This window comes from Cherax quadricarinatus, chromosome 2, assembly GCF_038502225.1.
Source record: "Cherax quadricarinatus isolate ZL_2023a chromosome 2, ASM3850222v1, whole genome shotgun sequence".
Taxonomy (NCBI): domain Eukaryota; kingdom Metazoa; phylum Arthropoda; class Malacostraca; order Decapoda; family Parastacidae; genus Cherax; species Cherax quadricarinatus.
This window is the reverse complement of record NC_091293.1, coordinates 36,780,300-36,801,223: the sequence shown is the minus strand read 5'-3', so window position 1 is coordinate 36,801,223 and position 20,924 is coordinate 36,780,300. Positions and strand designations below refer to the sequence as shown.

At 50.4% G+C, this 20,924-nt stretch overlaps 1 protein-coding gene across 1 annotated transcript in view; it reads right to left on the bottom strand.

Moving 5' to 3' along the window:
- The window catches only part of LOC128705429 (protein dachsous-like), an 83,684-nt gene that overhangs the window by 16,422 nt on the left and 46,338 nt on the right, over positions 1 to 20,924 (bottom strand). Inside the window, exons 11-16 of the mRNA XM_070087784.1 lie at positions 19,704 to 19,832; positions 16,676 to 18,564; positions 15,840 to 16,088; positions 13,167 to 14,038; positions 10,593 to 10,924; positions 9,752 to 10,020 (exon numbers count right to left, since the gene is read on the bottom strand). Of these exons, the coding sequence (XP_069943885.1) occupies positions 9,752 to 10,020; positions 10,593 to 10,924; positions 13,167 to 14,038; positions 15,840 to 16,088; positions 16,676 to 18,564; positions 19,704 to 19,832 (3,740 nt within the window). The remainder of the gene's footprint in view (positions 1 to 9,751; positions 10,021 to 10,592; positions 10,925 to 13,166; positions 14,039 to 15,839; positions 16,089 to 16,675; positions 18,565 to 19,703; positions 19,833 to 20,924) is intronic.

Below are 20,924 nucleotides of genomic sequence, written 5' to 3'. Positions count from 1 at the left end.
TGAGAGCAGTGGATGGAGTGTGAGCAGTGGAGGGAGTGAGATCAGTGGAGGGAGTGTGAGCAGTGGAGGGAGAGCAGTGGAGTGAGTGAGAGCAGTGGAGGGAGTGAGAGCAGTGGAGTGAGTGAGAGCAGTGGAGGGAGTGAGAGCAGTGGAGGGAGAGCAGTGGAGGGAGTGAGAGCAGTGGAGGGAGAGCAGTGGAGGGAGTGAGAGCAGTGGAGGGAGAGCAGTGGAGGGAGAGCAGTGGAGGGAGAGCAGTGGAGGGAGTGAGAGCAGTGGAGTGAGAGCCCAGGAGTGAGAATGAGATCAGAGGAGGTAGTGAGAGCAGTGGAGGGAGAGCAGTGGAGTGAGTGAGAGCAGTGGAGGGAGTGAGAGCAGTGGAGTGAGAGCCCAGGAGTGAGAATGAGATCAGAGGAGGTAGTGAGAGCAGTGGAGGAAGTGAGAGGAGTGGAGGGAGTGTGAACAGTGGAGTGAGAGCAGTGGAGGGAGTGAGAGCAGTGGAGGGAGTGAGAGCAGTGGAGGGAGTGAGAGCATTGGAGGGAGTGAAAGCATTGGAGGGAGTGAGAGAAGTGGAGTGAGTGAGAGAAGTGGAGGGAGTGAGAGCAGTGGAGTGAGACCAGTGGAGGGAGAGAGAGCAGTGGAGGGAGTGAGAGCAGTGGAGAGAGTGAGAGCAGTGGAGAGAGTGAGAGCAGTGGAGTGAGAGCAGTGGAGTGAGTGAGAGCAGTGGAGTGAGTGAGAGCAGTGGAGTGAGTGAGAGCAGTGGAGTGAGAGCAGTGGAAGGAGTGAGAGCAGTGGAGGGAGTGAGAGCAGTGGAGGGAATGTGAGCAGTGGAGGGAGTGTGAGCAGTGGAGGGAGTGTGAGCAGTGGAGGGAGTGTGAGCAGTGGAGGGAGTGAGAGCAGTGGAGGGAGAGTGAGCAGTGGAGGGAGTGAGAGCAGTGGAGGGAGTGTGAGCAGTGGAGGGAGTGTGAGCAGTGGAGGGAGTGAGAGCAGTGGAGGGAGTGAGAGCAGTGGAGGGAGTGAGAGCAGTGGAGGGAGAGAGAGCAGTGGAGGGAGAGAGAGCAGTGGAGGGAGAGAGAGCAGTGGAGAGAGAGAGAGCAGTGGAGAGAGTGAGAGCAGTGGAGTGAGAGCAGTGGAGAGAGTGACAGAAGTGGAGGGAGTGAGAGCAGTGGAGTGAGAGCAGTGGAGGGAGTGAGAGCAGTTTCATGGAATGTGAGCAGTGGAGGGAGTGTGAGCAGTGGAGGAAGTGAGAGCAGTAGAGGGAGTGAGAGCAGTGGAGGGAGTGTGAGCAGTGGAGGGAGTGAGAGCAGTGGAGGGAGAGTGAGCAGTGGAGGGAGTGAGAGCAGTGGAGGGAGTGAGAGCAGTGGAAGGAGTGTGAGCAGTGGAGGAAGTGAGAGCAGTGGAGGGAGTGAGAGCAGTGGAGGGAGTGAGAGCAGTGGAGGGAGTGAGAGCAGTGGAGGGAGTGAGAGCAGTGGAGGGAGTGAGAGCAGTGGAGGGGGTGAGAGCAGTGGAGGGAGTGTGAGCAGTCGAGGGAGTGAGATCAGTCGAGAGAGTGAGAGCAGTGGAGGGAGTGAGAGCAGTGGAGTGAGAGCAGTGGAGAGAGTGAGAGCAGTGGAGGGAGTGAGAGCAGTGGAGGGAGTGAGAACAGTGGAGGGAGTGAGAACAGTGGAGGGAGTGTTTGCAGAGGAGGGAGTGTGAGCAGTGGAGGGAGTGAGAGCAGTGGAGGGAGTGAGAGCAGTGGAGGGAGTGAGAGCAGTGGAGGGAGTGAGAGAAGTGGAGGGAGTGAGAGAAGTGGAGTGAGAGCAGTGGAGAGAGTGAGAGCAGTGGAGAGAGTGAGAACAGTGGAGTGAGAGCAGTGGAGTGAGAGCAGTGGAGTGAGAGCAGTGGAGTGAGAGCAGTGGAGTGAGTGACAGAAGTGGAGGGAGTGAGAGCAGTGGAGTGAGAGCAGTGGAGGGAGTGAGAGCAGTGGAGAGTGTGAGAGCAGTGGATGGAATGTGAGCAGTGGAGGGAGTGTGAGCAGTGGAGGAAGTGAGAGCAGTAGAGGGAGTGAGAGCAGTGGAGGGAGTGAGAGCAGTGGAGGGAGTGTGAGCAGTGGAGGGAGTGTGAGCAGTGGAGGGAGAGTGAGCAGTGGAGGGAGTGAGAGCAGTGGAGGGAGTGAGAGCAGTGGAGGGAGTGAGAGCAGTGGAGGGAGTGAGAGCAGTGGAGGGAGTGAGAGCAGTGGAGGGAGTGAGAGCAGTAGAGGGAGTGAGAGCAGTGGAGGGAGTGAGAGCAGTGGAGGGAGTGTGAGCAGTGGAGGGAGTGTGAGCAGTGGAGGGAGTGTGAGCAGTGGAGGGAGTGAGAGCAGTGGAGGGAGTGAGAGCAGTGGAGGGAGTGAGAGCAGTGGAGGGAGTGAGAGCAGTGGAGGGAGTGTGAGCAGTGGAGGGAGTGAGAGCAGTGGAGGGAGTGAGAGCAGTGGAGGGAGTGAGAGCAGTGGAGGGAGTGAGAGAAGTGGAGGGAGTGAGAGCAGTGGAGTGAGAGCAGTGGAGAGAGTGAGAGCAGTGGAGAGAGTGAGAGCCGTGGAGTGAGCGCAGTGGAGTGAGAGCAGTGGAGAGAGTGAGAGCAGTGGAGGGAGTGAGAGCAGTGGAGGGAGTGAGAACAGTGGAGGGAGTGTTTGCAGTGGAGGGAGTGTGAGCAGTGGAGGGAGTGAGAGCAGTGGAGGGAGTGAGAGCAGTGGAGGGAGTGAGAGAAGTGGAGGGAGTGAGAGCAGTGGAGTGAGAGCAGTGGAGAGAGTGAGAGCAGTGGAGAGAGTGAGAGCAGTGGAGTGAGAGCAGTGGAGTGAGAGCAGTGGAGTGAGAGCAGTGGAGGGAGTGAGAGCAGTGGAGTGAGTGACAGAAGTGGAGGGAGTGAGAGCAGTGGAGTGAGAGCAGTGGAGGGAGTGAGAGCAGTGGAGAGAGTGAGAGCAGTGGATGGAATGTGAGCAGTGGAGGGAGTGTGAGCAGTGGAGGAAGTGAGAGCAGTGGAGGGAGTGAGAGCAGTGGAGGGAGTGAGAGCAGTGGAGGGAGTGAGAGCAGTGGAGGGAGTGAGAGCAGTGGAGGGAGTGAGAGCAGTGGAGGGAGTGAGAGCAGTGGAGGGAGTGAGAGCAGTGGAGGGAGTGAGAGCAGTGGAGGGAGTGTGAGCAGTGGAGGGAGTGTGAGCAGTGGAGGGAGTGAGAGCAGTGGAGGGAGTGAGAGCAGTGGAGGGAGTGAGAGCAGTGGAGGGAGTGAGAGCAGTGGAGGGAGTGAGAGCAGTGGAGGGAGTGAGAACAGTGGAGGGAGTGAGAGCAGTGGAGGGAGTGAGAGCAGTGGAGGGAGTGAGAGCAGTGGAGGGAGTGAGAGCAGTGGAGGGAGTGAGAGCAGTAGAGTGAGTGTGAGCAGTGGAGGGAGTGTGGGCAGTAAAGGGAGTGAGAGCAGTGGAGGAAGTGAGAGCAGTGAAGGGAGTGAGAGCAGTGAAGGGAGTGAGAGCAATGGAGGGAGTGTGAGCAGTTGAGGTAGTGAGAGCAGTGGATGGAGTGTGAGCAGTGGAGGGAGTGAGATCAGTGGAGGGAGTGAGAACAGTGGAGGGAGTGAGAGCAGTGGAGGGAGTGTGAGCAGTGGAGGGAGAGCAGTGGAGTGAGTGAGAGCAGTGGAGGGAGTGAGAGCAGTGGAGTGAGAGCCCAGGAGTGAGAATGAGATCAGAGGAGGTAGTGAGAGCAGTGGAGTGAGTGAGAGCAGTGGAGGGAGTGAGAGAAGTGGAGGGAGTGTGTGCAGTGGAGGGAGTGTGAGCAGTGGAGGGAGTGAGAGCAGTGGAGGGAGTGAGAGCAGTGGAGGGAGTGTGAGCAGTGGAGGGAGTGTGAGCAGTGGAGGGAGTGTGAGCAGTGGGGGGAGTGAGAGCAGTGGAGGGAGTGAGAGCAGTGGAGGGAGTGAGAGCAGTGGAGGGAGTGTGAGCAGTGGAGGGAGTGTGAGCAGTGGAGGGAGTGAGAGCAGTGGAGGGAGTGTGAGCAGAGGAGGGAGTGAGAGCAGTGGAGGGAGTGAGAGCAGTGGAGCGAGTGAGAGCAGTGGAGCGAGTGAGAGCAGTGGAGCGAGTGAGAGCAGTGGAGAGAGTGAGAGCAGTGGAGTGAGAGCAGTGGAGTGAGCAGTGGAGGGAGTGAGAGCAGTGGAGGGAGTGAGAGCAGTGGAGGGAGTGAGAACAGTGGAGGGAGTGTGAGCAGTGGAGGGAGTGTGAGCAGTGGAGGGAGTGAGAACAGTGGAGGGAGTGTGAGCAGTGGAGGGAGTGTGAGGAATGGAGGGAGTGAGAGCAGTGGAGGGAGTGTGAGGAATGGAGGGAGTGAGAGCAGTGGAGGGAGTGTGAGCAGTGGAGGGAGTGTGATCAGTGGAGGGAGTGAGAACAGTGGAGGGAGTGTGAGCAGTAGAGGGAGTGTGAGCAGTGGAGGGAGTGTGATCAGTGGAGGGAGTGTGATCAGTGGAGGGAGTGAGAGCAGTGGAGGGAGTGTGAGCAGTGGAGGGAGTGTGAGCAGTGGAGGGAGTGAGAACAGTGGAGGGAGTGTGAGCAGTAGAGGGAGTGTGAGCAATGGAGGGAGTGTGAGCAGTGGAGCGAGTGTGATCAGTGGAGGGAGTGAGAGCAGTGGAGAGTGTGATCAGTTTAGTGAGAGCAATGGAGGGAGTGAGCAGTGGAGGGAGTGAGAGTAGTGAAGGGAGTGAGAGCAGTGAAGGGAGTGAGTGCAGTGAAGGGAGTGAGAGCAGTGGAGGGAGTGAGTGCAGTGAAGGGAGTGAGAGCAGTGGAGGGAGTGAGAGCAGTGAAGGGAGTGAGAGCAGTGAAGGGAGTGAGAACAGTGGAGGGAGTGAGTGCAGTGAAGGGAGTGAGAGCAGTGGAGGGAGTGAGAGCAGTGAAGGGAGTGAGAGCAGTGAAGGGAGTGAGAGCAGTAGAGTGATTGTGAGCAGTGGAGAAAGTGTGGGCAGTAGAGGGAGTGAGAGCAGTGGAGGGAGTGAGAGCAGTGGAGGGAGTGGGAACAGTGGAGGGAGTGAGAACAGTGGAGGGAGTGTGAGCAGTGGAGGGAGTGAGACATGTCGGGGAGAGTATATTTAGTCAAGAAAGGAGCAGTGAAAAAATAAAAGATGGAGTGCTTAAGCGAGTTTGGGCGAGCCAAGGTGTGTACGTAAGTAAAGAGTGAGGGGGGGGGCGGTGTGATGGATCGGGATACGGTAGAGGGAGGAAGGAGGGGATGGTAAGGGAAAGGAAGGAGAGGGTAATGGAGGGAGACGGAGCAGATGAGATAGGAGAAGGGAGAGGAAGAGGCGGAGGGAAGGTTGGAGGAAATGGAGAGAGGAAAAGACAGGGAGGATAACATTCCAGTACCTTCTGGAATGTTATATTTTGTATAAGAAAGTTTATTACTACAGTATAACATTCCAGCAAGTACTGGAGTTTCTTACATATTTTTCCCTGACTGCGACCTAGAATAGTCCGCCAACACTTAATAGGCACCAGCAGGAGAGGAATAAACTGGACTACTTCTCCGTTCCAGGAAATCGAACCTGGGACCTTGCAATTCTGAGTCGATGATCCCACAGTGAGCTACACAGCACCAAATGTGTATGCATGTGTGGAGGGCGGGGGTCTCTTATGTGTACATGTAGGAAGACTACATGGAAGTAGAGGGGAGGGAAGAGGTGGAGTGGAGGAGAAAAGTGGAGAAAAGAGAATGAAGAGAAAGGTTGAGGGGAGGGGAGTAGATGGGAAGTGTACACAAGCGTGATGGAGAGGTTGTGGGGAGGGAGGGGAAGAGGGGTAGGGGAAGGGAGGAAGAGGAGAATGCTCACATGTGGTAATGAGAGGGGGGTGGAGGGTGTGTAGGTGTATACAAGTGAGAATGAAAGGGGAGGGGAGAGTGTATATATGTGGGAATGAGAGGAGAGGTGAATGTGAGCACAAGTGGGAATGAATTAAACAAGCATTAAATATTGAGTATAAATTTGCTTTTTCAAACAGAAGTTTACGAAACATTGTCAGAAAAGAACTGACAAACGAGGTTGTAAACTCGTTTGTCAGTGTAGTTTTAGAGTAGTGTGGGGGTTAGTGTAGCTTTACTGTGGGGGTTAGTATAGTTTTAGTGTGGGGGTTAGCGTAGTTTCAGTGTGGGGGTTAGTGTAGTTTTAGTGTGGGGGTTAGTGTAGTTTTAGAATAGTGTGGGGGTTAGAAAAGTGTGGGGGTGAGAAAAGTGTGGGGGGTGAGAGTAGTGTGGGGTGAGAGTAGCGTGGGGGTGAGAGTAGTGTGGGGGTGAGAGTAGTGTGGGGGTGAGAGTAGTGTGGGGTGAGAGTAGTGTGGGGGTGAGAGCAGTGTGGGGGTGAGAGTAGTGTAAGGTGAGAGTAGTGTAAGGTGAGAGTAGTGTGGGGGTGAGAGTAGTGTGGGGGTGAGTAGTGTGGGGGTGACAGTTTGGGGTGAGAGAAGTGTCGGGGTGAGAGTAGTGCGAGGTGAGAGTGTGGGGTGAGTAGTGTGGGGTGAGAGTAGTGTGGCGTGAGAGTAGTGTGGGGTGAGAGTAGTGTGGGGGTGAGAGCAGTGTGGGGGTGAGAGTAGTGTGGGGGTGAGAGTAGTGTGGAGTGATAGTGTGGGGGTGAGAGTAGTGTGGGGGTGAGTAGTGTGGGGGTGAGTAGTGTGGGGTGAGAATAGTGTGGGGTGAGAGTAGTGTGGGGGTGAGAGTAGTGTGGGGTGAAAGTAGTGTGGGGTGAGAGTAGTGTGGGGTGAGAGTAGTGTGGGGGTGAGAGTAGTGTGGGGTGAGAGTAGTGTGGGGGTGAGAGTAATGTGAGGTGAGAGTAGTGTGGGGTGAGAGTAGTGTGGGGTGAGTAGTGTGGGGTGAGAGTAGTGTGGAGGTGAGAGTAGTGTGGGGGGTGAGAGTAGTGTGCGGGTGAGAGTAGTGTGGGGGTGAGAGTAGTGTGGGGGTGAGAGTAGTGTAGGGGTGAGAGTAGTGTGGGGTGAGAGTAGTGTGGGGGTGAGAGTAGTGTGGGGTGATAGTAGTGTGGGGTGAGAGTAGTGTGGGGTGAGAGTAGTGTGGGGGTGAGAGTAGTGTGGGGTGAGAGTAGTGTGGGGGTGAGAGTAGTGTGGGGTGAGAGTAGTGTGGGGGTGAGAGTAATGTGAGGTGAGAGTAGTGTGGGGTGAGTAGTGTGGGGTGAGAGTAGTGTGGAGGTGAGAGTAGTGTGGGGGGTGAGAGTAGTGTGCGGGTGAGAGTAGTGTGGGGGTGAGAGTAGTGTGGGGGTGAGAGTAGTGTAGGGGTGAGAGTAGTGTGGGGTGAGAGTAGTGTGGGGTGAGAGTAGTGTGGGGGTGAGAGTAGTGTGGGGTGAGAGTAGTGTAGGGGTGAGAGTAGTGTAGGGGTGAGAGTAGTGTGGGGCGAGAGTAGTGTGGGGCGAGAGTAGTGTGGGGTGAGAGTAGAGTGGGGGTGAGAGTAGTGTAGGGGTGAGAGTTGTGTGGGGGTGAGAGTAGTGTTGGGGTGAGAGTAGTGTGGGGGTGAGAGTAGTGTGGGGTGAGAGTAGTGTGGGGTGATAATGTGGGGGTGAGAGTAGTGTGGGGGTGAGAGTAGTGTGGGGTGAGAGTAGTGTGGGGTGAGAGTAGTGTGGGGGTGAGAGTAGTGTGGGGGTGAGAGTAGTGTGGGGGTGAGAGCAGTGTGGCGTGAGAGTAGTGTGGGGTGAGAGTAGTGTGGGGTGATAATGTGGGGGTGAGAGTAGTGTGGGGGTGAGAGTAGTGTGGAGAGGTGACAGTAGTGTGGGGAGGTGACAGTAGTGTGGGGAGGTGACAGTAGTGTGGGGAGGTGACAGTAGTGTGGGGAGGTGACAGTAGTGTGGGGAGGTGACAGTAGTGTGGGGAGGTGACAGTAGTGTGGGGAGGTGACAGTAGTGTGGCGTGAGAGTAGTGTGCGGGTGAGAGTAGTGCGGGAGTGAGAGTAGTGTGGAGGTGAGAGTAGTGTGGGGGTGAGAGTAGTGCGGGGGTGAGAGTAGTGCGGGGTGAGAGTAGTGTGGGGTGAGTAGTGTGGGGTGAGAGTAGTGCGGGGGTGAGAGTAGTGTGGGGGTGAGAGTAGTGCGGGGGTGAGAGTAGTGCGGGGGTGAGAGTAGTGCGGGGGTGAGAGTAGTGTGGGGGTGAGAGTAGTGCGGGGGTGAGAGTAGTGTGGGGGTGAGAGTAGTGCGGGGGTGAGAGTAGTGCGGGGGTGAGAGTAGTGCGGGGGTGAGAGTAGTGCGGGGGTGAGAGTAGTGTGGGGGTGAGAGTAGTGCGGGGGTGAGAGTAGTGTGGGGGTGAGAGTAGTGCGGGGGTGAGAGTAGTGCGGGGGTGAGAGTAGTGCGGGGGTGAGAGTAGTGTGGGGTGAGAGTAGTGCGGGGGTGAGAGTAGTGCGGGGGTGAGAGTAGTGTGGGGTGAGAGTAGTGCGGCGGTGAGAGTAGTGTGGGGTGAGAGTAGTGTGGGGTGAGTAGTGTGGGGGTGAGAGTAGTGTGGGGTGAGAGTAGTGTGGGGGTGAGAGTAGTGTGGGGTGATAGTGTGGGGTGAGAGTAGTGTGGGGTGAGAGTAGTGCGGGGGTGAGAGTAGTGCGGGAGTGAGAGTAGTGTGGGGTGAGAGTAGTGTGGGGGTGAGAGTAGTGCGGGGGTGAGAGTAGTGCGGGGGTGAGAGTAGTGTGGGGTGAGAGTAGTGTGGGGGTGAGAGTAGTGTGGGGTGAGAGTAGTGTGGGGTGAGTAGTGTGGGGGTGAGAGTAGTGTGGGGTGAGAGTAGTGTGGGGGTGAGATTAGTGTGGGGGTGAGAGTAGTGGGGTGAGAGTAGTGTGGGGTGAGAGTAGTGTGGGGTGAGAGTAGTGTGGGGTGAGAGTAGTGTGGGGGTGAGAGTAGTGTGGGGGTGAGAGCAGTGTGGCGTGAGAGTAGTGTGGGGGTGAGAGTAGTGTGGGGGTGAGAGTAGTGTGGGGGTGAGAGCAGTGTGGCGTGAGAGTAGTGTGGGGGTGAGAGCAGTGTGGCGTGAGAGTAGTGTGGGGGTGATAGTGTGGGGGTGAGAGCAGTGTGGCGTGAGAGTAGTGTGGGGGTGAGAGTAGTGTGGGGTGAGAGTAGTGTGGGGGTGAGAGTAGTGTGGGGTGAGAGTAGTGTGGGGTGAGAGTAGTGTGGGGTGAGAGTAGTGTGGGGGTGAGAGTAGTGTGGGGTGAGAGTAGTGTGGGGTGAGTAGTGTGGGGTGAGAGTAGTGTGGGGTGAGTAGTGTGGGGTGAGAGTAGTGTGGGGTGAGAGTAGTGTGGGGGTGAGAGCAGTTTTAAAGTGATAATAGTGAACCATTATTACATGTATGGAGAAGCTGTAAACCCGTAGGGTTCATGCCAGCACCAGAGATGGGAGGTAATCAAGGTTAAGGCAAGATAGGGAAGAGTTGATCCACATCTCGGGATCAAGAGCTCTTCATCAACACCAACTTCAATGTTAAATGGATCTACCTGACGTAAAATTTCTAATGGAATTAACCACATTAGTTAAATTATTACATTTATACACAACGGTGTGGATCATTTAACACGGGCTGAGGTGCAGGTTTGATCCTCCGCTCACCGCCACAGAAAAGTTAATACGACCATCACTAATCCAGCATCATTGAGACCTTTAAATTCCTTAAGAAACTGACGTATTGGTCTGCAAGAGTTAACTACACTCATGAGGCGCCTCATAAAATGGGTGCGATACTTACGCTAGTCAAAATTGGTTATTGCCGGATCAGTGATGGCATGTTGAAAAAAGTGAGCGAGAGACAATATATATCTTACGTGTAAACTTCCCGTGAGAACTTGGGGGCATTGTCATTGACATCCGTGACCTGAATCCTGACAGCGGCGACGGCGGCGAGGGAAGGTCTCCCTCCGTCCCTGGCTGTCACCACCAGCTGGATGACGGGGTGACGGGGGTTGTAGTGGACGGACGAGTTGGTGTAGATGACGCCTGTCCTCTCACTGATGTAGAACCCGCTGTCAGACGACGTGCCCAGACTGTACGTCACCCTGGCGTTGGCACCTGCGTCGGCGTCCGTCGCGTTCACCTGTAGCAGCAGCAGCAAGTGATGGGTTATAATTAGTCACAAGGAAGGTCACAAGAGTCTTGTCACCTGGAAACACTACATCAAACTGAAAGTAAATATGATCTCAAACATTTAGTTGGTTCCAAGAAGAGAAAACATCACCTCAACCTATAACCAATATATACAATTTTTTTCGTAGCAACAACTTGAAATTCTGTCATGTTTCATATATCCATGACTACACATTGGTTAATGATATTTGTTGCCTTTCACAATATCTCATTCACCAACATTCAACGTTGATACCCTACAAATTTATTCTATAGAATATAATTGATGGAAGGGAACAAGGCGCTAGTAACTCCTTCTCTATATATTACTAAATGCAACAAGAAAAAAAATGAAGTTTTTATTTTTTTCGCGTCACACTGCCTTGGTGGGAGACGACCGATGTGTTAAAAATATATAATTTAATTAACTTCCTGGTTGATATTATTAGGATTCTTAAGACGCTGAAAAAATAGCTAAACTTTCTTGCGATAACCTCTTGGGAGATAACTAGTATCATATATATGTATTATAAGGCGACTCACCCTTATGACAGAGGTGCCAGGGACGGAGAGCTCCGGGAGGGCCACCTGGTAGGCCTGCTGGGTGAAGATGGGACTGTTGTCGTTCTCGTCTACCACCTGCACCGTGATGGAGGTGGTGGCCACGTGAGCCGTGTCTGACGCCTCCACCTGTACCATGTACTGGTCCAGGGTTTCGTGATCCAGCGGCACAGCCAGGGTGATCTTGCCGCTGAACTTGTCAATGCTGAACATGTTGTATGGGTTGCCGTCAGCGGCGAAGTTGTAGGTGATGGCTGGGTTTGTGTCGACATCATTGGCAGTGATGGTGGTGATTACTGTGCCAACCTCAGCTCCTACGGAACACGATGATTAGTAAATGTGACCAGAGTTCATCGACTACACGAGGGCCATTAAGGCTGCATGTCACTTGTTCACCACCAGTCAAGAATACTTGAATCCCAAAAAAAGGGATTAACGTAAACTTTCATATATATTGAGAGACATATACCTCACTAGGTATACATATCCCATGACATGTTATTACATTATCCTCCACCATCAAAATTAACTTAGAAATCAAACTTAACCTTGCTACAATTACCATGATATAATTTTGCTTAATTCTGCTCAAATTTTGATAGCATTATTTCACACACATGAAACATGAAGTGTGACAGATGCTAAGTTTTCATAGTTACAATGATATTAATTGTGTAGTTTTTTAAAGCAATTTTTGGCGAAGTTATTGCAACAATTTACTATGAGTTTGTGTTAAAATAATTATTGGTTAATAAGACCCCAAAACTATGCTAACTATGGACTTCCAAATTACTATATATTTCTGTATAATGAATATTTAAAAAATATACTTAAAAATATTTAAAATTTACTCAGTATTTTAAAATACAGGAGATACGAATCATAATTCTCTCCTCCTCTCTCTTCTTCCCTTCTCCCTCCCTCTCTCCTTCCCTTCTCTTTCTCTCTCCTTCCCTCCCTCCATCTCTCTCCTTCCCTCCCTCTCTCTCTCTCTCCTTTCCTTCTCTCTCTCTCTCTCTAATTCCCTCCCTCCCTCTCCTTCCCTTCTCTCTCCTTCCCTCCTTCTCTCCTTCCCTTCTCTCTCCGTCCCTCCTTCCCTTCTCTCTCCTTCCCTCCTTCCTTTCTCTCCTTCCCTCCTTCCCTTCTCTCTCCTTCCCTACCTCCCTCTCTCCTTTCCTTCCCTCCCTCTCTCTCTCCTTCCCTTCTCTCTCTCTCTCTCTCTCTTCTTCCCCCTCTCTCTCTCTCCTTTCCCCCCCCTCCGGTGGCCCGGTGGCCCGGTGGCCTGGTGGCTAAAGCTCCCGCTTCACACACGGAGGGCCCGGGTTCGATTCCCGGCGGGTGGAAACATTTCGAAACGTTTCCTTACACCTGTTGTCATGTTCACCTAGCAGCAAATAGGTACCTGGGTGTTAGTCGACTGGTGTGGGTCGTATCCTGGGGGACAAGATTGAGGACCCCAATGGAGATAAGTACTCACCTAACTGTGGTTGCAGGGGTCGAGACTCAGCTCCTGGCCCCGCCTCTTCACTGATCGCTACTAGGCCCTCTCTCTCTCTGCTTCCTGAGCTGTATCATACCTCTTAAAACTATGTATGGTTCCTGCCTCCACTACTTCACTTGCTAGGCTATTCCACTTCCTGACAACTCTATGACTGAAGAAATACTTCCTAACGTCCCTGTGACTCGTCTGAGTCTTCAGCTTCCAGTTGTGACCCCTTGTCCCTGTGTCCCCTCTCTGGAACATCCTATCTCTGTCCACCTTGTCTATTCCCCGCAGTATCTTGTATGTCGTTATCATGTGTTCCCTGACCCTTCTGTCCTCCAGTGTCGTCAGTCCGATCTTCCTCAACCTTTCCTCGTACGACATTCCCCTGAGCTCTGGGACTAGCCTTGTTGCAAACCTTTGTACTTTCTAACTTCTTGACGTGCTTAACAGTCCTCGATGACGCACTGACTTTCTTGGGTTATCCTGGGTGGCTAACCCTCCGGGGTTAAAAATCCGAACGAAATCTTCTTCTTCTTCTGTCTCTGTCTCTCTCAGTGTTGCTTCTTGGCGACCTCTTGAGAGAGTAAGGTCAGCCACGATTACCAGACGGAGGATCGAGCCTCCGCCACTCTCTGAGCAACCCAACACATGGGTTTAGCGCTTCACATATAAATCAATATTAATAATATCAATCTACTGAGAACATGTACACTCGGTATACTCAGTACATGTGTACTCTGTGTAACAAATACATCGTATCTTATTCTGTAGGAGTAGTAACTTAACCTGAGGAACGACAGGTTGTCAGGTGTGATCCCACGAAGTTAGCTCTAACCACCTGGATCAAAAGCCCCTGACGGGAGGCTGAAAAACAAATCTTTTCAATATTAACAGTCGCATTTGCAATATAAACATAATAAGAGCAAAGCAGCTACGTACTTCCTGTGAAGGTGATAATGATGGTGAAGTGTAGTGACAGTGAAGCATAGTGACAGTGAAGTGTAGTGACAGTGAAGTGTAGTGACAGTGAAATAAAGTGATAAAGATAGTGTAGTGGTGGCATAACTTACCTTCAGAGACCTGCACAATAGAGTGTGGAGGGAAGGTGGGTTGGTTGTCGTTAGCATCAACAATATTGATCCTGAGAGTGCAGGTACCGGTCAGCTGGGGAACACCTTCGTCAGTAGCGATGATAGTCAACTTGTAGGCGTCACGTATCTCTCGGTCAAGCACAATGTTGGTCTTGACAATCCCGGAGAAGGGTGGATCTATTACGAAGGCGTTGTCGTGGTTGCCGTCGACGATGTGATAGACAATGTTGGCGTTGACTCCCGTGTCGTCGTCGGTAGCGGAGACCTGCATCACGTAGGCGCCCTTGTTGTAGCCCTCCCACACCGACGATACGTAGCGGTCCTGGGTGAAGCGAGGGGCATTGTCGTTCATGTCGATGAGGGTGATAAAGACGCTGGTGTAGGCATAGAGGGGTGTGTCGCCCTCTGCCTGTGCCACGATGATGAGCCGCATCTGCGGTATGGTCTCGTAGTCCAGGCGGCGGGGGTCCCGCACGCGGATCAAGCCATTGTTGCTATTGATTTCAAAGATGTTTTCCTCGTTGCCAGAGCCGAAGCTGTAGGCTATCCTCTGCTTGCGGCCGTCAGAACGGAAGGCAGCCACTTGCACTACATCGGAGCCAGCAGGAGCATTTTCGCCCAGCTCAGCGGAGTATGTGGCATTGGGAAACTGGAGTGTGGTAGTGGAGGTGGCGTCACCCACTCGTATCTCCACTAAGCCTGTGGACGACTGTGGAGGACGGCCTCGGTCCTGCGCCACCACCTCTAGATGGAAGATGCGGCCACTCTCCAGTCCCAGCTGGCTCGTCGCCGTCACGATCCCTGTCTCGGGGTTGATTCGAAACTTGTTGTTTACTGGTTCATCCACCAGACTGGGGGGACGAGAAGGAATATTAAAGAATGTTTTGTAGCCTCACTGAAGCAACAACTTATTAGCTTCCCTGCTGAAAATCTATATTATACTTCCCAACTAACTGTCATGCAGACGGTTAGATATATAACTGAAAGTCAAGCTAAATGGGCAGTTCCACTCATCCTGTGAGTGGCGCTGAAGGCATACAATATATTTCGGGTCAAATAGTTGCTACACATCATACCTATATTCATTAGTAAGAGGAGACTAACTGCTATTACATTTCACCTAAATGAGGCTTTTTCAGGTATTCGATAAACTCTCGTGTAGGTGAAACGTCATATTACGCTAAAGTTCAACCATGTGAATAAATAATAGTGATATTAATTCTATATTTTTGTAATCTGCTGCTGCAATCTCTAGACAACTTCACAACCGTTGGCAACAAAGGTGGTCTGAGTTGCTTGACAATAAATTGCATTCTGTCAAACCATGTTTGGGTTTCTGGTCTTCTTATGTTCGCTCTCCCGCCCTCGTATCAGATACACACGTCTTACTGACGTGTATCATGGAAAAATGTTCCGCACCGCTCTGTGAGAATTGGCAAGTTTCATTGTCAGTTCATCATCTCTTAACAGACTGTCCCATCTATCAGCGGGGACGCAGAATTTACTTTCGCCATCACCACCGCCCTAAAACACTTGCTTTACCTGACTTCCTCGCTGACAGTTCCACCTTTGACACAGACTCCTTCTGACTTTTTGTCAGAAACTTCCTTATTACACCAACTTTGATTATATCTTCCCTTTAGTACTCCCTACCATCCTTGCTAACTGCCGTTCCCACACTCCTAACCTTCATTGGTTTCTGATCCTCATGTATTCCTTCTTTAGCACATCCACCCTGCAGTGCTGTATGACCCTTGCGGGTTTAGCGCTTAGTTTTGATGATAATAATAATATAATAGTGTACCCTGCTGCATTCTAGTGCATAATGCTGGAGAGTATGTTTAACTCCTCACACATTTTTCATTGTCTTTCCTCTTGGAGTTGCTAAACAAACCTGCTACATATACGGGCAACCTAAACAAACCTGCTACATATACGGGCAACCTAAACAAACCTGCTACATATACGGGCAACCTAAACAAACCTGCTACATATACGGGCAACCTAAACAAACCTGCTACATATACGGGCAACCTAAACAAACCTGCTACATATACGGGCAACCTAAACAAACCTGCTACATATACGGGCAACCTAAACAAACCTGCTACATATACGGGCAACCTAAACAAACCTGCTACATATACGGGCAACCTAAACAAACCTGCTACATATACGGGCAACCTAAACAAACCTGCTACATATACGGGCAACCTAAACAAACCTGCTACATATACGGGCAACCTAAACAAACCTGCTACATATACGGGCAACCTAAACAAACCTGCTACATATACAGGCAACCTAAACAAACCTGCTACATATACAAGCAACCTAAACAAACCCTGGCCACCGCCATCTCTACCTCTCTACCTATCCTCTGGATATAAATTAACTTTCCATTAAAGGAAAGTTTAATGAGTCTACCTTCATGATGAGTATAAACTACTTTTACTTAATGAAAAGTTAAGGCAGTCTGCCTTTACTATAAAATTAACAGGTGCGAGGTAAGAAAAACTAATAAGCTAAAACTGAACACAAACTACAAGACTTGAAAAAAAGCTAAGACGGCCCATACAAACTATTAGCTCAAGTGTCCTTGACTAAACAGATTTAACCAAAGATGAAAGTAGAAACTCAGAAATAACATACCTGAAGACAATATCTGCGTTGACACCATCGTCCTTGTCTGTGGCAGACACCTGTAACAGCTGGTGCCCAGGCTGGGAGTACACAGGCACATCCACGGTGAAAGGGTACTGGGTGAACACTGGTTTGTTGTCGTTCACGTCGCTGATGGTAATCTGCACTTGTGCCTTCTCTGAGCGGGAGTCGTAGCGGCCGCCGTCTGTTGCTCGGACCTCAAAAGTATACATATTTTGTTTTTCCCGATCAAAGTACCTGAGGAGGGATGGTCACTTTGAGGATTATATGGGTTATTTAACTGTGATTATTCACCTATAGTATGCTGTGGGCAGTTAAAATGTATTCCATAATCAGCTGCACCCCACAGCTGCACAGAGGAGCAACACTTGCAAACATGTGGCTATGGGCGAGATGTGTGCCCAATCCTTAATCGAGAGATTTATCCCAAGATAGCAGTTCCTGTTGAAGAAGGTGGGTCAAACACCCACGTGCTGCCAAACCCTGTCTATCGTACTTCTCACCTGTAAGGCCCACCTGCCCCGTCACTTCTCAAAGACATATATATGTATATAACCCGTTAAGTCACTGTAAGAAGTCTTCTATGGATGGTAGCTGAATAAATGAATCCATTACAAGCCAAGGGTGTCTGTCTCCAACACAGATATACCAAAAAAACAGGAGTGATAATGCTAATATGGATATGGTAATACTAACATCAATATACATAACAATATTCTTACGTTTCAGAAATGGTTTGTGTAACTCCTAAGTGTTCAAATTAATTTATTAGTTTTTAGATTATCTGTACAGAACAAGTAATTCTAGCTAAAAACAAAGCTTACCCAGCGGTAGTGATGACGCCAGTTTCATTGTCTATCTTGAAGAGCCACTGTGTCTCGTTGCTGAGAGAGTAGGTAATACGGGCATTCTCGCCATGGTCTTCGTCGACAGCTCTCACCGTCAGCACTGTCGTGTCTGGCAGGGCGTCCTCTTGTAGTGTGGCTGTGTACCGGTTCTGAGAGAACTTGGGGTCGTTGTCATTTTGGTCCTCAACAGTGATGGTAATGTTGCAAATGCCCCGTAGTGCTGATGATGCCCGATCCTCTGCCGTAATCACCAGGAAGTACTTGGCATGTGCTTCTCGATCCAGCGGTCGAGAGGAGAGTTGCCCCGAGTATGAGCCGATGCTGAATTTGTTGTTGATGTTACCTTCTGTTATGGAGTATCTAACTTTGCCATTGAGGCCAGCATCCCTGTCAGTGGCTAGCACTGTGTGAATGACGGAGAGATCAGTGTTCTCAGGCACTCGTAAGGGGTAGCAGGAGTCTCGGAACTCTGGCGCGTGATCATTAACATCAGTGAGAGTTACCAAGACCGAGGCAGTGTCGTACTGAGCAGGAAAGGACCCGTCACGTACATACACAGTCAACGTGTATTGATCCTTCTCTTCGCGGTCCAGTGTGGCCATGGTGTGGATGGCTCCAGTGGTTGGGTTGATGCGAAATTTGTTGTCGCCGATCCCTGCTGGAATAATATAGGTCAAGTTGCTATTAGTGCCATAGTCGCGGTCTGCTGCTGTCACACGGATGACGGAGGTTCCAGGTGGGGCGCCCTCAGACACGTTGGCGCGATACATTTCCTGACTGAACTTGGGAGGATTATCGTTAACGTCTTCAATGAAAACTTCTATGACTTGTGTGGCGGAGCGAGGTGGTTGACCATGATCGCTGGCAGTCACATTGAGGCGGTACTGAGTGGCACGCTCACGATCCAGAGTCTTCACTATGCTTAATACCCCGGTTTCATAGTCCAGAGCGAAGCTTCCATCTTCGTTGCCAGAGCTGACAATGTAGGTGACGCGGCCATTGTCACGGGAGTCCTCGTCTGTGGCGATGACATGCAGGACGGGGTAGCCCCGGGGTTCGTCTTCCATTATATCCACACGTCCCCGAGACACAAACTTCGGCGAGTTATCGTTGTAGTCCTCAATGATGATGCGAGCTGTGACGGAGGCCTGGCGACGGTGGCTCTCATCCCGGGGCTGGTCGGCAGCAGTAACCACTAGTGTGTATTCACGGTGTTCCTCGTAGTCCAGCGGTGCCATCAGCGTCAGCATCCCAGTGGTTGAGTCGAGCTTGAACACTTTCTTAGGCCTCTGTTGCGTCAGCGAGTACTGCACGTAACCGTTGTCACCCGAGTCCAGGTCGGTGGCCGTGAAGTTCCACACAGGCGTGCCAATGGCGGTGTTCTCGCTGATAGAAAAGATGATGGGATCATCCTTGAAGATGGGAGACTGATCGTTCTTATCCTGGACTTCTATCTTCACATTGATGATAGAACTTTGAGGGTTGGTAGCTGAGGAGTCCACGGCCTTCACCTGTAGCATGTACTCAGTAGCCATCTCGTAGTCCACTTGCTTGGCCGTGAACATCTGTCCTGTTGTCTTGTTGATGTCAAAGGTACCATAAGTGTTTCCTGTGAGAATAGTGTAGGTAACTCGGCCATTCTCGCCGCCGTCTCTGTCCACTGCGATCACCGAACCTACTTCTTCGCCCACCCTCACCCCCTCCTTCACCTTAAACACCATCGAGGAGGCGGGGAAGGTGGGCCGATTATCGTTCATATCCAACACCTCAATTTGTATGACCTTGGTAACGTTCTTAGGTGGGTTGCCCTGGTCGCTGGCCAGCACCGTCACCCGATACACCTGCTTGGCCTCGTGGTCCAGAACCTGCAACATCGCAAGAATGTTACTTCCGCCAAAACATAATCTAGACGTCATTTCTCAGTTTCATTCGTCTATATTTATTACTACATCTATCCACTCGTCGTCTCTCCATTTTGCCTCCACCCCTTCCTCTCTCTTTATGAAACAGGCCATCCAAAGAGATGGAAATCTTCTAAGCTGTCATAGCTGCTGAATCTTAATAACAATATCATTGCTGTACTGAAGTCTTCTACTCAAGCTAACATTTTTCAACACTGTGAATCACATCTTGTGGGATGATTTTTGACAGGGAAACAAACAGCTTTTGTTCCTACCATATAACTATCATATAGAACAGGGTGCTAGCACATGCTGACGTATCATTTTTTACTAAATTAAAAAGAAAAATCCCCTTCCTTTCTCTCTCTTAGCATTTTTCTATACATATTTGTTTCATCAACTTTTTCAAGCCTATAATATGGCCGAAGGGAGTGGAGGTCGGGGGAGAGCTTTATGCTATACTATTCTAATCTCAGCTATCTAGAACTAGACAGAGATCCAGAGATATGCACTTTCTGGTCTCCTGTTGTCTGCCATTCCTATGCAGTCTCTAAGAATTTTGTTTTTATAATGCCAATAGTTACCATTCACAAATTATTATATAAGTAATGTTAAAAATGTACGCTATTAGAGTTGAGATCTACACTTTTTAGTGACGTTAATAGTTATTACTGTTTAATGAAAATATGTGCAACTAGTCGATAATGCAGATAATGAAGATTATCGACTAGTGCCAGGACAGGAAGTTAGTGGAACGTTTGTGTCTGCTCAGGTTTAGAAGGGGTGATGGGTTTTCAGGGTTAGCAAGAGGTAAGAGAAGTTAATGTAAGGTTTTTCACGATCTGACAGGATGTAAAGACAGAACATAAGGCCCTTCAAAACTTGGCACGAGAAAAGGACAATAATTACAAGGTTCTTAATAATTTCGCAAGGAATTAGAACTGCGAATACAAGATCCATCAGGACTTAAAATGACAAAGTCAGCATATAACGTCGACTGTTTGGAGTAAGCAGGAGTGAGGAAAGAGTGAATATAAGTGGTAGAAGTCATGGCAGGGGATGAGGCTGACATTGGGTGAATGAAGGGATAGCTGGGTACTGACCTTGGTGGTGGTGATGACTCCAGTGGCAGGGTTGATGTTGAAGGCGGCGTCGTCATCGTTGTCCTCGCTACTGATGAAGGAGTATGTGATGGAGGCGTTGTTGCCTTCGTCACGGTCCGTCGCCCGTACCTGTGGACGGTACACCTGAGTTATCTGGCAAGGACTATAATGGTGACCGCGTTGTATGATAAACACTACTCTTGCACTGTTATGTTTCGTCTGAATCGAGATTGGAAGGAGGGCAAACGAAATGATGTACTGCAGATGAAGAAGCACGTTGTAAAATAAGGGTTTGCTGGATCAACGTTTCGTTCCACACAGAGCGAAACGTTTCCCATTTTGTGTTGCAACTAGCGTCTTCGTCTTGAGAGCAGAGGATGAGTCTCCAGCAACTCCTGAGCTGAATGACACACGGGGGCTAACTGCTTCATATTTCTTATGATATCATGACTGTGTTGTAGGCTAGTTGTAAGAGAACTCTTTGTTTACTGACTCACTGTTGGGTAGTTAGCTCATTACGAGGTAGGTAATTTAGTTACTAGTTAACTACTAGGTAGTTCCTTAGGCAGCAGTTCTTAACAAAGTACTTCAAGGATAGATCGTTCTTTAAAAGGTACATATCAAGAACTTGCCAAGCTCTTAAATGACTGACTCTTAATAGGAAAAATAGCAGCAGCAAATAAAGGTGAGGCTTTGACAAGAGCTAACGGGTGAGGAATGTTCGCAGAAAAACTAACGAAGAACCTTAAGTGATCGTAAGAGATGATCGTAAGATCTTCGGAGCATAAATGGCCTTAATTATCCATGTGGGCTGAAGGAAGTTCATCAACAAAGACATGATGAATAAGATGCCACAAGCAACACTTGGGTATCTTTACTGACGACACATTTCGTCTGCAGAAGAGGTTTCTTTAGTCGAATGTGGACAGTCGAAGTAATATTTTTGACGTGATCAGCCCGTCAGTCTTGATAAGAAGCAATCAGTGCCTCAAGCCTGCGGGACTGACCACCACCTCCTTCCAAGGCTGATGGACTGATCTCGTCGAAACTACTGTTACCGCTATTATCTGCCAAGTTCTATTAGCTTGAATTCGACTGAAGAAGCCTGTTGCACAGGCGAAACGTTTCGGCAGTTAAGATATCCAAATGTGGCACAATTTGTGCCGTGAACTTCACGTTCACCTCTGGCTTCTCCCAACAATGCTTAAGGAAGAACAGATT